Below are 19,941 nucleotides of genomic sequence, written 5' to 3'. Positions count from 1 at the left end.
CCTCGTTCCCACACGGAGCTCCACTGGTTCAGGTAGGTTGCTGCTATAAGCACAGAACAGGTTATTGCACAGGCTGCGTTACTCACAGTGCCGGGGGATCCTCGTTCCCACACGGAGCTCCACTGGTTCAGGTAGGTTGCTGCTATAAGCACAGAACAGGTTATTGCACAGGCTGCGTTACTCACAGTGCCGGGGGATCCTCGTTCCCACACGGAGCTTCACTGGTTCAGGTAGGTAGTAGGCGAAGCTCTCGTGGTCACGCCCCGGGCGCAAAGCTTGATTTTCTCTCTCTCTCTATAGGATTCAGGCCGCAACAGATGTCACCATCTCGCGTCTCGTCGGAGGCTGGGCAGTTCGAACGCTATAAGCACAGCATACGCACAGCAAGTCAAGCGTAAACACCATCAATCAGTGAAACTCACCCACAGCACTCTTAGACCACGTCACGTGAATTCTTTAAATCGTCCTTGCCACCTGACCACGACGACCTCGAGAGATCGGTTGCGCAACAGCTGGATCCCAAGGGAGGGAGAGATGTATGGTATTCACAAGCCCAGCGTGTCGGTTATCACTTCCCTGGCTCACCTGCACTTCCCCTTTCCCACAGGGCCACTGGTTTACTGGCGGCCGGTGTTTCGTCCACGCTTCTGGTCAACCACGGCTCACCCACGCTCTCCTCTCCAGTGGGGCCAGGGACCTCACGAAACACAAGAACACACACCAGGGTAATCTTTCAAACAAGACATTTGCAGAGAAGTATCACAGCGGCTACTCACGCTTAGTTGCCAATAACCTCTGTTCACGGTGCTCTCGACGGCTCTGTGTCCACTCTTCCTTACATAAACTCCACAACACCCCTACGTTCGCTGACTGCCTCTCACTCTCTTCCCCAGGAGAGCGATCCGACCAGCGTGATCCGTCTGCAAAGCAGCAACACAACGTACACAACGTATGCCAACGACACCCCGTTTGATGTCTGCAAGGTGTTTTTATACCCTGACTCTTCTCCTTGTCAGCCTATTAACAACCGCTGTGTTAATTTGCCCCACCTGAGCGTGATCAGGCTTAATTTGCCTTCGGGGAAACCCCGGAAATGAAATGTGGAAGCCGGGTTCCGCCCGTCGTCCAAATAAAATGTGGAAGCCGGGTTCCGCCCGTTGTTCATTTAGAACGTCACCTGTGACATAGTCATGCATGACCCCTTCGCCATGCGTCCATTCTTCGGCTACAACTTTGGTGACTACCTGTCCCATTGGTTAAGCATGGAGACGCGCAAGGCTCCGACCCAGCTTCCCAAGATCTTCCACGTTAACTGGTTCCGGAAAGATCAGAAGACGGGCTCCTTCCTCTGGCCAGGGTTCGGCGAGAACGCCCGCGTCCTCGAATGGATCTTCAATAGATGTGGCCGCACCAATGAAGATGAAGCTGCAACCAAGAGCATCGTGGGATGGATTCCACAAAATGGTGCCATTAACACAAAAGGCATGAGTGGGAATGTAGATATGGGTGCCCTGTTTGATCTGCCCAAACCTTTCTGGCAGAAAGAAGCACAGGAGCTCAGGAACTACTTCACCCAACAGGTCGGATCTGATCTACCTGCACAGGTGGAGGGCGAGCTGAGGGCTTTAGAGGAAAGAGTAAGGGATTAAATAGACATTACATTAATGCTGAGTAGACCAATGAGAGTGGGTTGGGGAGGTGTAACTGTTTTAATGTGAATGTCTGTTGCACTGCACCAAAGAAAGGCAAACATACAAAGTCTGGATCACTATCAGTGGTGTCAATGCCAAGGTGCCTTAATATATCTTACAACAGAAGTGAAAAAGCTTTATTTGATGTTTACATACTGCCAGTTTAGATTATCCTGTGTTTGTATAAAAGCAGATTATGAATTTACAGAGACCATCACTTCTGGCATTAAAACTAAAATCTATAGGTACACTACTAACTTTGAACAATATCAGACGGGTCTTTAAGGAAAGCACCAATATCACAAAATTTTTTTTTTAAACATATCGCCTATCAAATGAAAGCTGTTTTTATTGTTTTTATTTTTAATTTTATCAGCAGAATGATTGACAGAATTCAGGTTTATACTTGAACAAAGGTTGAAGGAACTGGACCAAAGAAAACTGAAAACTGTTTCAGTTGTTTAATATGTGAATGTTTTTACCTTGGATGATGGAATAAAAACTGTAAATCAATCTGCTTGTGTCTGTCAGTTTTTTTTTCATAAATTTTGCATAAAATGCAGTAAGAGATTATATTGATGCTTTAAGCTTTTACCTCATGCCAGTAGTACAGAAACCATACAAAGACTAGATGCATCCTTTAGAGTCATAAACACACATCAGTTACAAACAAGAGTTACACTTTTTTTTATTTGTATATTTGTAGTAATACAGTTTACTAATTTGTATAATACAGTATATATTATATGCATGCAGTTTGGTTTATTCTCGTAATATATCTTTATATCTGTAGATAATACTGGTTCACACTTACTGTACATTCACCTGTGAGCTGGGACTTTGCTAAGGACTGTTTATTTATTAAGTGCATTTAAGAAGAAAGTACACAATATCATCCTGTATAATTTAAAGTAAGGATGGAAATCATAAATATGTATGTTAATGTAGTAAGGTCTGTTACGCATCTCCCCCTGTTATTTATGTTATGTAATGTTGTATGTTTTCTTTTATGTAATGTTTAGTGAACATGCAATAAAAAAAAAATAAAATAAAAAAAAGGATGGAAATCATCTAGTGCCATCTAGTGGTGACTGTTGTTGTTTGTACCAGATTAATTATTGATTTGATAAAGAAGAGGATCAGTACTGTTTACATTCAGAAGGTTGTATTGTCTACAGGGTAAATTATTTTCAATCATTGATTTCACTTTGATTTTAACGGTTTACTTGGTCAATTTGAATGATATCAAGGTTATATTATTACAAAATGTTCTTTACATTACAGGATAATTTTATGTAGAAAACAGTAATTCACAAAAGATGTCTTTAGCTGGGTTTTCACAGACAGAATCATTTTTTTAAGATGATAATTCTAACACTTGAGTGTACTGTATTTCTGTGAGTTCATCACATCGGAAGTCTGTTATGATGTTGGACTTCTGCAGGTTTGAGACGTCAATCTCTTCATTGTAGATAATGAGGGTTTCATCATCAGCCAAAATCCTCTGTAAAGACAGACATTTACATTTATAAATAAATTGATGAGAGAATAAATAATGTCTAACTAGTGTTAATGATCCTGACCTGTTATGTACCAGAATTACACATTAAAGAGCACCTATTGTCTGATTCACGATTTTACATTTCCGTTGGTGTGTAAGTGTGTATTAGTACATGTAACGATGTGCAAAAGGTACAAACCCCAAAGTGGACAATGACGCAAGTTATCATCTCCAACTTAAATTTCTTTTCTTGGACTACAACAAACTCGCGGATTGTAGGCAACAGTTTACATCCTAGTATTGGTGATGTAGACAAGACCGACATTATCATAATTTTTCCCGCTTCAGACTCACAGCCTGTAAGTTAACTCCTGTTAGCATTGCCTTGTGACCGCATCTTTTAAACATGGTGAGGAGCGTCACATTTCCGGCTGACGTCAGAGGTAATCACAACGTACAGATTCGCTGGCCAATCAGGGACACAGAGCTTTTCAAATCGATGAGTTTTGTACAAAATCTGTGTGTTTCAGAAAGAGAGGGAAATCTGAAGCTACAAAAATGTATGGTATTTGAAAAATAATGTGTTTTTTAAACCATAAACCACGCAACCACATTGTATTATACCAAATACACAAAATAAAATTGTTTCTAGCAATGAATAGGTGCTCTTTAAACTACTAAATAAACAATAAATGTACCTGTAAGAGTAATGTAAGAGACATCCCCCCAGTTAACAGATTAAAAAAAAAATGTTGGAACAAAAAATATTTTTTGTTTTCATGTTTATGTATTTTAATTATTTATTAGATTTTTGGAACAGTGGCTAACAGTTTTATAAAGTCTTAATTCCTTTAGAAACAATGATTTTAATATTTTTCCCTTTAAAATTAAAGTGCTTATGTTGAATGGTACTGTACACCTACCTGATCTTTTCTTCTAGTATTGGTCTGACTCAATGTCTTTGTCCTGATACAGAATACAATCAACAGTTAAAACATTTGTGTGTTTTGCTTAATCTAAAAACTTTAAAGGATAACATTTATTATTATAGCTTTACCTCATATAATACAATATTGCAGAAATCACAAGCAGCGTCAAAAGTCCTCCTATACAGCCATAAATCACAGCTTTAAAGGATCCTAAAATAATAAAGTGCAACACTTATTCAGAAATAACATCATACAATACAAAGAGTATAACTGTGATCATCTCCAAAACTATAAGAGTAAACTTCTGTATGTTGAATGTTTTCTGATAAATATTGCCTGTGATTAACAGTTGAATCTCTTCTGATGATTGGTTGCCATGTTTATTCAGTGCTGTGCAGAAATACCATCCTGTATTATTATGAGTTACAATGAAGCTCATCATCTTTTCCTGTGCTAAAGGTGTCTTCTGTCCACGTTTGTACCAGGTGTACGTCATGTTATTTGATGGACTTGCTTTGCTTTGGCAGTTGAAGTTTACATTAGTGCCCACAGTGACTGAAGCAGATGGTTCAATAATGATATGAGTCTCTTTTGGAGGAACTTGGACGAAAGAACATGACAGCCATTAAACATTGACACTTGAGATATTTACGTGCATGTCTTTTTTAAAACAATAAATGATACTAAATATTAATAAATATTAACAACACATATTTAACAGCAACAAGAATGTTATAGAAATAACATGCAAAACCTTGCCAAATTCTCTTACATGAAATGTTCAGCATTACTGTGCTGTTCACAGTTGTGTTATTGGAGATGTTTCTTGGATATGTTGCAGTGCAGGAGATGTTCATCTTGTGATCCATGTATGAAGCATTGAAGGTCATTGAGGAAAACACTGAATGAGTTTTATCAGGTTTCTCCTGTAACTGTGTTATAATGTTGGCAGATTTGGGGATGTTAGTCCAGGATAATGTAGGAGGTTGTTTGGGGCAGGGAGCTTCAGCAGAGCAGATCAGATTCACTGCAGTGCCCTCCATCACATATTTAGACACATTTGGACTGAATATAAACTCAGGAGGCTGTGGTGAATCTGCAGAAAAAATGATTTCAGGCAGTTTTTTTTTTAAAATGCATTCAGTTATTTTTATGTTGCACTACCTGATATAAAATCAAAGACACCTAGTGGTGTGGATGCAGCATCACATGAAGGGAAGGTTTCACATTTTAAATGCACTTTTTATAATGAGCCATTCATTTTTGAAAAATAATAAGTGAGGTTACAGGTTACAGGTGCTATTGTCGATTATATATTAATTTGGTCTTTGAGTTCTGGTTTTATTATTCACCCAATTCATCTTTTCAACTTTTAAACCAATACCTCAGTAAACTGTACAATAAAGTCTAGAAATAATTAACTGTTTGGTGTTAATGGCATTTACATATGACACTGATCTTAACAGTCTTGCTTGAATCACTTGAATCTTGTTTATTGGTGTTAAATGTTGCTTCAAACACATCTGGCTTCATTTCTATTCTGAAGTAATACGGGTCTGAATGATTCATCATGATGTTATAGAAGACAGTGCTGCAGTTTCTCTCAGTGAGGTTTCCAATCATCTCTATGTGTCTGAATCTTTGAATGATGTTTTGACTGCTGTTAAACACTACTGGGCTCTTGTCTATCCTATAGTCTGGTATCTTTTTCAGCCAAATCCCATAAATCTGTTTTGTGTTTTGCAGTTTTTCCTCAAATGTATTGATATTGAATGTGCAGGGTATCAGCACACAAGAGTCTGTCAGAGCTGTTACTGTGTGTGGAAGTACAGCTGAGAAAACATCACCATCAGCTGAAACATAAAACACACATTAATGACTGTATAAGAGAGATCAATACACATTATAATCATTTATAGCTGTATAGTTTTTCATTTCCTGTTGCTTATTTACAATCACACCAAATGTAAAGATTGACTGACCTGAGTGAGTTTGTAGTAACACAGAGCTGATGATGATAATGAATGAGATGATCTGCAGTCCAGACATCACTTCATGAGACCTAACAGACATTATACATTAGATCAGAAACATTACATTTCATATGCAGTTATATATTCATGATACTTAAAAGATATATTTATATGATTTATAGAAAAAAATTATTTGCATTTATAAAGTAAAAATAGATATGGGCAGTTGTTCATTTTGTGTTTCATTTAGCAGAAGTTTTTATCCGAAGTAAAAAATAGCAGATCTGGCTTATGACATCAAAGTATCTGCAAAAGCAGAAACTGAGAAAAACTCGGACATAACGGAGAGACGGCGACACTGACAAGTAACAGAGGCAATGCACTTTTTGAAACGGCCTATTTTCTGAATTCAGACATTTTTGAAAAGATTTGGGATAATGTAAATATATGTGAACAAAATATATAACACTGTGCTTTACAAATTTTTCGGGATTTTAATGCAAAAAACAAAACAAAACATATAATCGTGTCTTTAAGAGCAAACAATAAGCACAGTATACAAATATGGATTCACAAATAGTATTGAAATGCATCGTACCTCATCTGATTTATATTTCTCTCTGATATGAGCCAATGGATTCAGGCTGATTTTGACATATAAGGTAATATATATTGATATAAAACCAACTTAAGTTATCTGACACACTTTTTTCACTTGCAATTATAAACTTTTCCTTAAAAATCTTTTAAGTACAAATGCCCAAGATCGGCTTTATATCCAAGTTAGCATCTTTTAATAAAAGATATACTTACCTCATTACAGTATGATCAGTTTAAACATAAAAGCAGAAGTGTTTAAAAATGTCCTTGTCCTCGAAACATCTTCTTAAGACGAAATAAGCTTACACAGCCTGCAGGAAGACCCAGCAGTGACAAAGATCAGTTTCACACCTTTAACAGGAAATAGAAATGTATTTAGAAATGCCAACACACAGCACATACTGAATGCCTATTAGAAAAACCTTTAAAGAATTCAAGAATATACAGATCTTTCTTTATATACAGTACATTGCATCTTTAAATGTAGAGGACCAAATAATCACTGTCTGTTTTCTCTGAATCAGTGTTGTTATTGGTCACTTCTCACCCCTAAAGTTGTCAAAAACAAAAAAGTTCCTTTTAAACTTAGGACTGATATGAATTATACATCAATGCACAGAGGTGAACAGACTTTTAACACAATATTTTGATTTATATTACTTTCACATTCAAAAATCCAACCACCCTTCTCTTTATCATGTACAACCCTGGCATTGTTTGTCAAAGCACTTTAACATTCTTGGCATTTTCATTATAGCCCCTCTTGTCCTCTAATTTTTATTATTTATACAAATATTTAAAACTCACTCTTACAGTTTTTTATATAGCTGCTTTTAAACAAAACAACTTAATATCACATAAGAACCTGATTTGTCCACATTACTCAACAGTGCACACAAAACACTGAGGTGAACAGGGCCTGAAGTTGAGAGATTCCCCTCTAGGGGGTTTATTATATTTGTGGTACACAGACTATGGGCCCTATTTTAATGATCTAAGCGCATCCAGTCATGCAAGTAAAATTATCAGGCTTTTTTAATTGCTGTAAATGAATAGCCTGCATGATCAGTGTAATGATGATGTATCTTGTATATTTGTAAAGAATAATTTACAAATATTGCAACATACAAAAAAAGGTTTGTAAAAAACAAGAGATAAGAATTTACAAACGTGTGGAGAGCCGAAGCGTTTCAGCACTCGGACAGCGCCGTGAGTGTTTTTAAAAGCGTTACTTAAAAAAGTTCTCATCTCATATTCACAGGTACAAAGTCATCATATACAATAAATCTATGGGGTAGCATTAAAAAAAACATTTCAAAATATATGAAATATTTGCATTTGTTTAAAGCAAAACATTGAATTATTTACCAGGCTACAGGTGAAGCAGCTCTTTAAGCCTTCGTCTCATCTTGTTTAGGATTGTGGCATTGCTACCTCTCTTATGTTGTCATGTGCGGGAGCTACTGACCTCTGTTTTGTTTGCTATGTGTTCCCCAGTTTTGAGCCCAGCCCCCCATCTAAAAATTATTCATTATTAGTTTATTATTAGTCTTGCGTCCGTTAATTGTCTTCAATGTGTTGTGACCTTTGTAATGTTGGTCATTTTTATTTTGCCTTGTTTGCTACCTCGAGGGCTTTCTGATATTTATTAAAACTCATTTGTGCTTAGAGGATTTGGGTTCTAGTTTTGAAAATCATGACACAGGGTCACATATTTGCGGTACACAAAGTAAACAATAATTATTTTTTTAAATGAAAGTCATGAAACATGAGTGTACTGTATTTCTGTGAGTTCATCACATCTGAACAGCTATTACAGCAGAAATATATTGCAAAACAAAAAAATGGGGTTAAAGGGGCAGCAAAAAAACAAAGAGAACTACCCAGTCAACACGTGAAATCACACGAGATCACAGTGAATTCACACCACTCTCATACCGTGATAATCACAGTGTGAGCTATATGTGAGCTCATTGTGATATCAAAATGTTAAGTTCATGACATGAATGCACAACGAGTGTGCTATGACTTCACATAGTGACCACAATGAGCACACTTTACGTGTATCATAACCTCAAATCGTGAACATAGTATGAGCACATAGTGAGTGTGGCGTGACCTCACATTGGGGTCATGATGAGCGAACAGTGAGTGTACCATGACCTCACATCATGACCATAGTATGAGCACACAGTGAGTGTGGTATGACCTCACATTATGAGCTATTCCACGATGTGAGGTCACACACTCAAACTATGGTCACAATGTGAGGTCACGCCACACTCATGGGTGTAAATGAGTCATCTAAAGCACTGATCTTATCTCTGTTGAGCAGATCTTTATTTACTATCTGTGGCGAATAAATTTGTCTCTCATTATCTATTCAAGAGGCTTATGTGAAACATATTTTCACTGTGGTTGGTGTGTTAAAAAACAAAACAAAAAAACATTAGATATAAACCATGAGCCAGATCATGATAATAAAAACTGAGTTTACCTCATACTTAAAACAACAGAAAACAGAAACACAGCCAGAGTTCCTCCCAAACAACCAGCAAACTGCAGCGGATGCTAAAAACAGCCCAGCGCATCACAGGAACTCCACTTACAGCCATTGAGGACATTCAAAAGAAACGCTGTCTGTGCAGAGCCTGCAACATATTCAAGGACTCCTCTCACCAGCTCACTGTTTTCTCTACTGCCCTCTGGCAGGCACTTCAGGAGCAGCAGACTGAGGAATAGCTTTTTTCCAATGCTGTCTCTTTATTGAACTCTGCTCCCTGCTGATTCCATTGACCCCCTCATACACTCCTACACTTTCCGTATCCTCCTCAATACTACTGGCTAGTACTGTTACGGTTTATTATTTTGCACTCCAGTATGTACTGAATATATTACAATAACTAAACCAATATCTACAGTCTATAAATCATTTATGCACTACTTAAATTTTAATTTCACTACTGTTCTGTAAAGTCTAATTTATTATGTCCATATCCATTTGTAAATTTCTGTATATTATCATGGTACACACCCACCCACAGTATAGTATCACCTAATCATACACCTATGCAAATACTGATATCCTGCAATTTTTATACTGTGTTTGCACTTCTGGTAAGACCTAAACTATATTTTACCTAAACTACCATTAATTGTGTAATGACAATAAAGTTGAATTTATCTAATTACATAAGTGTAGCCTACCCATCAGGTCCTTAAAGACAAATAATATCATATAAAGCTCATATAAAAGTTTGTGGTTGGTATAAAACGTATTTGAATCACTAATCAAATGGTCCACAAGTAATATTTTGCACAAAATCACCTTTAATTATCAGGAGTTGAATCTGATGTCTGGTTGCCATTCAGTGCTGTGCAGAAATACCATCCTGTATGATTATGAGTTACAATGAAGCTCATCTTGTTTTCCTGTGCTTGAGGTGTCATCTGTCCACGTTTGTACCAGGTGTACGTCATGTTATTTGAGGGACTTGCTTTTCTTTGGCAGGTGAAAGTTACATTAGTGCCCACAGTGACTGAAGCAGATGGCAGAGAGCTTCAGCAGAGCAGGTCAGATTCACTGCAGTGCCCTCCGTCACATATTTAGACACATTTGGACGATAGAAGTTCAGGAGGTTGTGGTGAATCTGCAGGGTAAATGATCTCAGACAGTTTATTATTAAAAATGCATTCAGTTATTTTATACACTGCCTGATATGACTTCACTGACACCTAGTGGTGGATGCAGCATCACATAAAGTGAAGGTTTATCAAAGCCATTGTACAGTTAAAATGCACTATCCATTATAATAATATATTTGTATAATTTTATATAATTTTATAATATAATTTTATATATTTTACTAGAGGTCACTTAACGACACTGTCTTGATAAAAGAACATGAAACAATGGAAGCTGCTCTTTACTCTCACTAGCCGACAGGACTTACAAATCATGTTCATGCATGACGTCATAAAATAAAGATTTATAACCGTTACATTATAATGTAAGCACAATGTGTAGCTTGTTAAAGCAACATCAGAGTCGCTTGCTCTTCAAGTACTTCCTGAAGCTTTATGTTTTTGGGGATTGAAAATACAAATTTAATCTATTTTGTTATTGTTGTTATTTGTTCCTGTGTTTTCCAGTACACAAATTCCATTTGTTTGCGGAAGATCAGCGCGTAATTCTATAATTTGGTTATAAGCCGCTGTGAAGCTCTTATGTGCTCTTATGCCTGTAGCCTGTATCACTGTTAACATCACTGCATATTAGCTTTATTTATATCGTCATGTGCTTTACACTATTATGACTTGTCCCTGTCTGTGAAATCCAGGCTAAAGTCTCAAAATCTAGAGTTCATTACGCTATGTAAGATAATTTTATGATTATATCTTTTTATTTTCCTAAACGTGCCTGTATTTTTCTAGGTGTTCCTTGGTGTACGAGTTGTTTAACTGGCGTCATGGAGTATTTGTTGGTGCTTCAATGAGATCTGAATCTACAGCTGCTGCAGAGCACAATTTCATTCCCAAGCAAATAAAGACACCTAATAAACATTACAGTTACTTCACACACTGAATCACACAAATAAATTAAATTTGATAATAACATTTTTAAAAACAATTATACACATGAAGGACCCCTTTGCCATGACTCCTTTCTTCGGCTACAACAAGGCTCCGACCCAGCTTCCCAAGATCTTCCACGTTGACTGGTTCCAGAAAGATCAGAAAACTGGCGCCCGCATACTTAAATGGATCTTCAAAAGATGCGGCCGCACCACTGAAGACGAACCTGCAACCAAGAGCATCATGGGATGGATTCCTCAAAATGGTGCCATTAACACAAAATGCATGGGTGGGAATGTAGATATAGGTGCCCCTCTTTGATCTGCCCAAACCTTCCTGGCAGAAAGAAGCACAGGAGCTCAGGAACTACTTCACCCAACAGGTCGGATCTGATCTACCTGCACAGGTGGAGGGTGAGCTGAGGGCTTTAGAGGAAAGAGTAAGAGATTAAATAGACACTACATTACATTAATGCTGAGAGTGGGTTGGGGAGGTGTAACTGTTTTAATGTGACTGTCTGTTGCACTGCACCAAAAACATGCAAACACACACAGTCTGTATCACTATCAGTGGTGTCAATGCCAAGGTGCCTTAATATATCTTACAACAAAAGTGAAAAAGCTTTATTTGATGTTTACATACTGCCAGTTTAGATTATCCTGTGTTTGTAAAAGAGCAGATTATGAATTTACAGACACTACCACTTCTGGCATAAAAACCATCTACACTATTATAACTTTTATTCGTTGAGTTCTTGATATCAACAATTCAATTTTACTAGTTAAAATTTTAATTCTTAATATCAGAAATTACATTTCTACTAGTAACAATGATAATTATAGATATCTCTATTTGTATTTTCATGTCACCATGCCATTCAAATTCAATTGCTGATATCAAGAATTAACATTGTTACTAGTGGAAATATAATTCTTGATATCAACAATTGCCATTGTTACTAGTAGAAATGTAATTTCTGATATCAATAATTAATATTTTAACTAGTGTAAATTAAATTGTTGATATCAAGAACTAAATGAATAAAAGTAAAACGGCTTACCATACTACTAACTTTGAGCAATATCAGAATATCAGAAAGCACCAATATCACAACATTTTTTAACTTACCACATATCTTAACGAAAGCTGTTTTTTATTGTTATTATTTTTAATTTGCATTTTATGAGCAGAATGATTGACAGAATTCAGGTTTATACTTGAACAAAGGTTGAAGGATCTGGACCAAAGAAAACTGAGTCTCAATACCCCAGGTAATGGAATAAAAACTGTAAAGCAAAGCTTGTGTCATTCAGTTTTTGTATTTCACAGTGAGAATTTTATAAACCTTTTATAAATGTTGCATAAAATGCAATAAGAGATTAGATAAGATATTGTTTCTGTAAGCTTTTACCTCATGAAAGTACTATTACAGAAACCATACAAAGACTAAATTCTTCCTTTATGGTCATATACAAACATCAGTGACAAACAAGAGTAACACTTTTTATTTGTATATTTGTAGTAATACAGTTTACTAATTTGAATTGCAGCTTGCACAGCAGTAATAATGTTGGACAGATAATTCAAGACATAATAAATGTAGATATTTAAATACGGGTTACACTCATTGCTGTACATTAATCTGTGAGCTGGGACTTTGAAGAGGATTTTTTTATTAAGTGCATTGAAGAATAAAGTAGGCTACACAACATCATCCTGTATAATTTAAAGTAAGGATGGAAACCTTTTTTTAAATGATTTAGATATAAATCATTTAGTGCCATCTAGTGGTGACTGTTGTTGTTTGTACCAGATTAATTGTTAATTTAATAAAGAAGAGGCTCAGTACTGTTTACATTCAGAAGGTTGTGGTGTCTACAGGGTAAATTATTTTTAATCATTGATTTCACCTCGATTTTAATGTTTGACATGGTCAGTTTGAATGATATCAAGGTTATAGTATTACAGAATGATCTTTACATTACATGATAATTTTATGTAGAAAACAGTAATTCACAAAAATGTGTTTTAACTGGATTTTCACAGACTGAGTCTGATGTTATGATGAGTTCTGCAGCTTTGAGACGTCAGTCTCTTCATTGTAGATAATGAGGGTTTCATCATCAGCCAAAATCCTCTGTAAAGGCAGATATTTTCATTTATGAATAAGCTGATGAGAGAATATATGATGTCTAATATTTTGATGCAGTGTCAATGATCCTGAACCTTTGTGTACCAGAATGACACAATAAACTACACAATGAACAATAACTGTACCTGATAAGAGACATCCCTCCAACTGACACCGGATTCATTGATGGTCTTTGATGACCTATAAGAGTAAAGAGAGGATCAGAAGGCTGAGTCTCTCCGATCACACAATCCTCAATTAAACTCATAATTCACAATTCAGAGGATTTTGTAGAACATTTACCAGATAACATATAAACCAGCTGTTACAGAAGAAATGTATTAATAGAAAAAAATGCATATTAAGTTATATATTTACTAAAAAAAAAAAATCTTTATGATAAAATAAATATAAGTGTGCTGTATGGATGTAAAATGACTTTAAAGCATTGATCTTAATGTTGAACAGATACTACTATCTACTACACTGTAAAAAATGAAGGTAAACAATTTTAACTTGTTTTTATAAGTTACAGCTTATTACAGGTCAAAACTTATAGTAGGTTGAATTGACTTGCAAAACCAAGTTGTTTTAATATCATGCTGCATTGTTTTACAGTGTATCTACTGTATTTATGATGCTTATGTGAAACATTTTTCCACTGTGGTTGTTGTGTTAAAAAATCTTAAGTATAACAAGACAGTTCACTATGATGAAAACTGAGTTTACCTCATACTTAAAAACAAAAAAACAGAAGCACAGCCAGAATTCCTCCCAAACAACAAGCAATTACAAGTGTGTACCCATCAGGTCCTTAAAGACAAATAATATCATATTAATCTCATATAAATCTTTGTGCTTTTCAAATGTATTTAACTGCATCAAATGATCTACTAGTAACAAAATAAAATTCTGCACAAAAATCACTTACGAACACAGCTGTGTTCATCTCAACAGTTATAAGAGTAACCTTGAATGTTTTTTTTGACAAATATTACCTGTGATTAACAGTTGAATCTCGTCTGATGATTGGTTGCCAAATTTATTCAGTGCTGTGCAGAAATACCATCCTGTATTATTATGAGTTACAGTGAAGCTCATCTTCTTTTCCTGTGCTAAAGGTGTCTTCTGTCCACGTTTGTACCAGGTGTACATCATGTTATTTGATGGTGTTGCTTTGCTTTTGCAGGTGAAAGTTACATTAGTGCCCACAGTGACTGAAGCAGATGGTTTAATAATAATATGAGTCTCTTTTGGAGGAACTTGGGAGAAAAGCACAGATGACAGCCATTAAACATTGACACTTGAGATATTTACTTGCATGTTTTTTAAACCAATAACTGACACAAAATATTAGTAAATATTAACATAATAACACATATTTAAATTCTCCAAATGTCTTACACATTACTCGCAGCATTACTGTGCTGTTCACAGTTGTGTTATAGGAGATGTTTCTTGGATATGTTGCAGTGCAGGAGATGTTCATCTTGTGATCCATGTATGAAGCAATGAAGGTCATTGAAGAAAACACTAAATGAGTTTTATCAGGTTTCTCCTGTAACTGTGTTATAATGTTGGCAGATTTGGGGATGTTAGTCCAGGATAATGTAGGAGGTTGTTTGGGGCAGGGAGCTTCAGCAGAGCAGATCAGATTCACTGCAGTGCCCTCCATCACAGATTTAGACACATCTGGACTGGATACGAGTTCAGGAGGTTGTGGTGAATCTGCAGCGAAAATGATACGGCTCTTTTATAAAAATATTCAGTTATTCAGTTATTTATATGTTGCAATGCCTGATATGACTTCACTGACACCCAGTGGCGTGGATGCAGCATCACATAAAGTGAAGGTTTATCAATGCTATTGTACAATTAAAATGCACTATTCACATTAAGCCAAAAATCAGTTGTTATGAAAGTGTCTGATAATATGTTAGGTAACAGTTATTTTGCACATACTTTATGCATCTTACACATTGAGTATTGTACAGAATTTACTGTATTGATTTTTTGGCAATGATGTGTGGTGCTGTTATAATGTTTAATTTCTATTTAAGTAATTAACCCTTGATATCTTTATCTTTGACTTGTGTTTTTTTTAAGCATCCAATTTATCTTCTTTTCTACTTGACAACTCAGTTAATGACACAATAAAGTCTTTAAGAAGATGATTGTTCAGAGTACTTGGCATTTACCTGTGACATTGATCTTCACAGTCTTGCTTGAATCATGTGCATTTTGTATATTGGCGTTAAATGTTGCTCTGAACACATTTGGCTTCATTTCTAGTCTGAAGTAATACGGGTCTGAATGATTCATCATGATGTTATAGAAGACAGTGCTGCAGTTTCTCTCAGTGAGGTTTCCAATCATCTCTATGTGTCTGAATCCTTGAATGATGTTTTGACTGCTGTTAAACACTACTGAACTCTTGTCATTATTAAAGTCTGATCTCTTTTTCAGCCAAATCCCATAAATCTGTGTTGTGTTCTTTAGTTTTTCCTCAAATGTATTGATATTGAATGTGCAGGGTATCAGCACACAAGAGTCTGTCAGAGCTGTTACTGTGTGTGGAAGTACAGCTGAGTAAACATCAACATCATCAGCTGAAACATAAAACACACATTAATGACTGTATAAGAGAGATGACTGAATTATAATTTGCTATTAATGCACATTAAAATCTTACTGATAACCATATTGGTACTTGTCAGAATTTAATTGTTGTTCCCCCACACCCCACATTTATATATTTGATATATTTTCATAGAACCTTGTATATTTCTTTATTGTTATACTCGGATGATTAATGAAGCAATGATACGGTTCATTTATCTTGCATTTACTAAGTTGAGATTGAGTTGTGACATTTTCCCTTGACTATGCACAAAAGCTAGACATGGGCTGGTCAGTCCAGGTCATAAAGTATGACCAGACTTCCCTGTTCTAATCTCCCTTTCCCCGTTTACACAATACAACTGTCTAAGCATTATTATTTATGTATCTGTATCCAGACGTTCCTGTGAAGGGACCAATCATGTGATTGTTCTCCAGACATGTTTGCTCAATAACTGCCCACATGATTCTTCTAGACATTATCAAATGTTTATCAGGTGACCAGTGCTTCCTTTCTGTACACTATATAAGCTGAAGCCTGTCTAATAAACTTTGGTCTATGTTTGAACTGCATCTCGGTGTCAGTGTCTTTCATGGCCCCTGATATATATCAGAACTCTCTGCTGCTCACCTCAGACCTCGTCTCTTTACTACAGATTCAACGAAAACTTCATACCTCTAGACCTGCTTAGAATTAGATTCTAACAGTTGGGGGCTCGTCCGGGATAGGGGGGTGAGCCTCCTCCCGACAGAACCGGAGACCGAAATTTGAACACCGCAGATCGGGGAGGACCTACAGAAAGGGGTAAGTGTCGTGATATTTCTAATAAATTTGAAATACAGCGCTTACCCCTGTAGAGTCCCAGTAGGACCCATATCTTGTGCTCGAGACAAGATCGGTCATTTTCACTCGGCCCACGTGGGGCAGGTGGCCCAAAAATCGCCACCGTTGGCTAATTGATTTACGAATTAATTGCTAGTAACGAAGTGATAGTCGCTCACGAGTAAAGAAAGAAATAAATTGACAACGAGTGATTTCTTGTCAATTAAATTTCACGGGTGCGGTAATCGAGATTACCAGCACATGCAGCATTGACTGCGTACGGAGCGAGGTCAAGTATACAGTTAGAGCTCGCTGTATATTTGAGATCGCGGTGTTATTGTTATTCGTTATTGTTGAGTAATCATCAACAAAACGTTGAATTGAATATAAAACGAGCATTGCCCACTATCAAAGAAATTTATTAAAACTATATGAATAACATTTATGACATTTTATGAAAACTGGATTTTTGCAAATTTCAAATAATTTGCCAAACTAATATATAACTTCTAAAGAACGAAACGATACGTAAATGTATTGAGGCTGAGTGGAGGAGCACAGAAAACCCGGGTGTTTGTCAATTGCTTATTTGTGCTTGTTGCGGTTTGTTTATTATTGCTGCTATTATTTGTTTACATTGTGTTGAAGATGGGTGATTATGCTACGTCCAGGCAAAAGCCTGATGAATTTATGTATACAAAGAATAAAGGTTTTATGCTGACCTGTATGTCAGTAACTTAGCGATTAGTAATTTAATAACTTTACATCGAAAACCCCTAACGCAAGATGCGCTGCCATATTTTATGTCGAATAGTAGGCTACCAGCCTAAGTTTACCGTTGCCACAAATCACTGTAAAATACGTGAATGTTTTGCAATATCACAAAAGGTATGCACACGTCACAGGGGCAGATTTGTGCTATTTTGTTGAAAACATTGGAGAGCGATGTAACAAAACAAAAAAAATACATAATTGATACGTGCCGCTGTCTGATTCGGGAAAACCATGTGACTGGAAGCGAGGGGACTGCAGCCTCTCGTCATCCACTCACATGGGAAGATCATGAATATCATGATATGCTTTTTGATCAGATGCGCGTTTTTCTAAATAAACGGTTTGGCATTTGCCAGTATTTATCGTTTGCATTAAACAGAAAGATAAAACCAAATGAAACTGCCTCTAAATTTTGCACACGTTTTAAAGCATTATGAGTCTATTCTAGATTACCGATTGACAAAGTCTGAGTGCGCTGTTACAAATATGCTGTTGAACAATATGAATCGTAGGTACCGGTAAGTGAAATCTGTTGGATATGAATGTGAATAGACTGATTTGTGAGTCTGATGCATCTGGTGAACATGCTATGTTTTCAGTGCAAGTCTCATCGAACGGGAAAAAGCTTGCTTAAGCACCGGAAAGGAAACTGAGATTTGATATAATGTGTTATTATGTGGTCAAAGGGGCCACACGAAATGTGACTGTCGTTCAAAGGGGGGTGCAATTTTATTCCAAGGGCGCCACCACGTAGACAGTCAATGCAACAGCCAAAGCAAGTGCATCAGAAACTATCTGACAGTAATTACCAGACAAACTGGCATAACAAAACACAATGAAATGTTCTGACCCATTACACCACCTCTGGAGGTAAGAGCTCCAGGTGTCAAGACATTTTTTCCTTCACAAATTTCAAATCATACCAGATGTTTGTCTTAATTTGCTCGGGCGAGACATAATGCATAAGTTAAAAAATGGAATTTCATGATTCTCATGTTGTTTTCTCTTTTATGTCATGTGTACAGACATACAGTGATCCTCTGCCTATGGGGGGAGGAAGTAAGAAGGCCGACCAAGACCCAGTAGCCGCCCGCATACCACATGATGTTGACACCTTGATTAACCCATGCCTATGAACTCAGTCAAACCATGATACAGGTTTCATTGATATGAAACCATACAAAGTTAAACTTAAACCTGTGTACATTAAACAATATCCTTTTATCAAAAGAAAATGAAGATGGCATTAAACCTATTATTCACCATTTTGTTTAACAGGGTGTCCTCGTACCTACTCGCCATACAACACACCGATTAACCCGGTGGTGAATGCTGATGGAAAGACATAATGTCTTACACAAGATTTAAGAGCACTCAATAAACTGATAATTCCTCTGTCTCTGATTGTTCCAGATGTGCCGACTGTTATAAATTTTATACCATGCACACATAAGTATTTCTGTCATTGATTTGTGTGCTGCTTTTGTTTCTCTGTTCCAGTGCATCCAGACACACAGCCACTGCTAGCCTTATAGGATTGGGGGCGCAAGAACTATGATGGGTATTTTGCCACACCATCCGTCCTCTCCGCGGCGGTGAAAAAAAAAAAAAAAAAAAGACATTGAAAAAAAAAAAGATCAACTTGCTGTTTTCGAGTTTGCTGTCTGCTGTATGCCGATGACATCATGGTCTCTGCTCTGACTGAAAAGAACTGTGAGGAAGCCTCCATTATCGTCTGCAATATTTTGGTGGACGCTGGTTTCACAGCATCAAAAGAAAAGTTCCGGTGGGTCAAGCAAAAGTTCTCGTACCTGGGTCACGTCATAATGCCAGGTCTTCGGAAAAACCTACACAGATCAGATTGAACTGATCCGGAAGATGAAATTCCCACGAACTGTGTAACAGCTCCAAAGTTTTCTGGGGTTAAAAACTGTTGTCACTCATGGAAACCTGAGTGTGCTGCCCATGACAGACATTTGCGGAGCCTGACTGATCAGAAGGCATCGCCTGCATTACTGATACGCTGGACTGATAAAGCAGAGACTCATTTCATGGCACTGAAACACGCCATTACTACGGCCCCAGCTCTGGGCCATCCGAACTATGCAAAGACTTTTCACCTGCATGCGTGAGAGGCGAATGGTGGGGCTCTGGATATCCTTTGGCAACAACAAGGTTGCGCTTATAGGCCAGTGGCATATCTGTCTAGAAAACTAGATAATGTAGTTACAGGTATGCCTGAAATGTCTTTATGCAGTGGCTGCTGATGTTCTGTTTGTACAGGTGACTGAGAGAACGGTGCTGTCACATTCAATGACTCTACAC

At 36.9% G+C, this 19,941-nt stretch overlaps 2 protein-coding genes and 1 long non-coding RNA gene across 3 annotated transcripts; 2 read left to right on the top strand and 1 right to left on the bottom strand.

The window, feature by feature from the left end:
- Positions 1-1,188: 1,188 nt before the first annotated feature.
- LOC141362043 (phosphoenolpyruvate carboxykinase, cytosolic [GTP]-like) lies at positions 1,189-2,204 on the top strand. Its single transcript, XM_073863724.1, has one exon. It carries the CDS (start codon positions 1,191-1,193, stop codon positions 1,647-1,649), a length of 459 nt encoding a protein of 152 aa, XP_073719825.1. The 5' UTR covers positions 1,189-1,190; the 3' UTR covers positions 1,650-2,204.
- A 10,604-nt stretch (positions 2,205-12,808) lies between these two features.
- On the bottom strand, positions 12,809-15,124 carry LOC129425902 (vascular cell adhesion protein 1). Its single transcript, XM_073863681.1, has 5 exons — positions 14,805-15,124; positions 14,399-14,662; positions 14,130-14,213; positions 13,547-13,601; positions 12,809-13,406 (listed from the first exon to the last, which is right to left on the bottom strand). Exons 1-3 carry the CDS (start codon positions 15,073-15,075, stop codon positions 14,137-14,139), a joined length of 612 nt encoding a protein of 203 aa, XP_073719782.1. The 5' UTR covers positions 15,076-15,124; the 3' UTR covers positions 12,809-13,406; positions 13,547-13,601; positions 14,130-14,136.
- A 991-nt stretch (positions 15,125-16,115) lies between these two features.
- Positions 16,116-19,168, top strand: LOC141362034 (uncharacterized). The gene is made up of 2 exons (XR_012367994.1): positions 16,116-18,486; positions 18,642-19,168. It is a non-coding gene; the product is annotated as an uncharacterized lncRNA (long non-coding RNA).
- Positions 19,169-19,941: the final 773 nt, after the last annotated feature.

The sequence above is a fragment of the Misgurnus anguillicaudatus genome, chromosome 25, assembly GCF_027580225.2.
Source record: "Misgurnus anguillicaudatus chromosome 25, ASM2758022v2, whole genome shotgun sequence".
Taxonomy (NCBI): domain Eukaryota; kingdom Metazoa; phylum Chordata; class Actinopteri; order Cypriniformes; family Cobitidae; genus Misgurnus; species Misgurnus anguillicaudatus.
The sequence above is the reverse complement of the archived record's forward strand: the minus strand, read 5'-3'. Positions and strand labels throughout refer to the sequence as shown.

Coding starts and splice junctions, on each gene's coding strand:
- LOC141362043 (XM_073863724.1), top strand. CDS start 1,191: ATGCATGACCCCTTCGCCATGCGTCCATTCTTCGGCTACAACTTTGGT.
- LOC129425902 (XM_073863681.1), bottom strand. CDS start 15,075: ATGGAGGGCACTGCAGTGAATCTGATCTGCTCTGCTGAAGCTCCCTGC. Junction 14,663..14,804: donor AGTAATGCTGCGAGTAATGT/GTAAGACATTTG, acceptor TTTTCTCCCAAG/TTCCTCCAAAAGAGACTCAT. Junction 14,214..14,398: donor GATTCAACTGTTAATCACAG/GTAATATTTGTC, acceptor TTTGTCTTTAAG/GACCTGATGGGTACACACTT.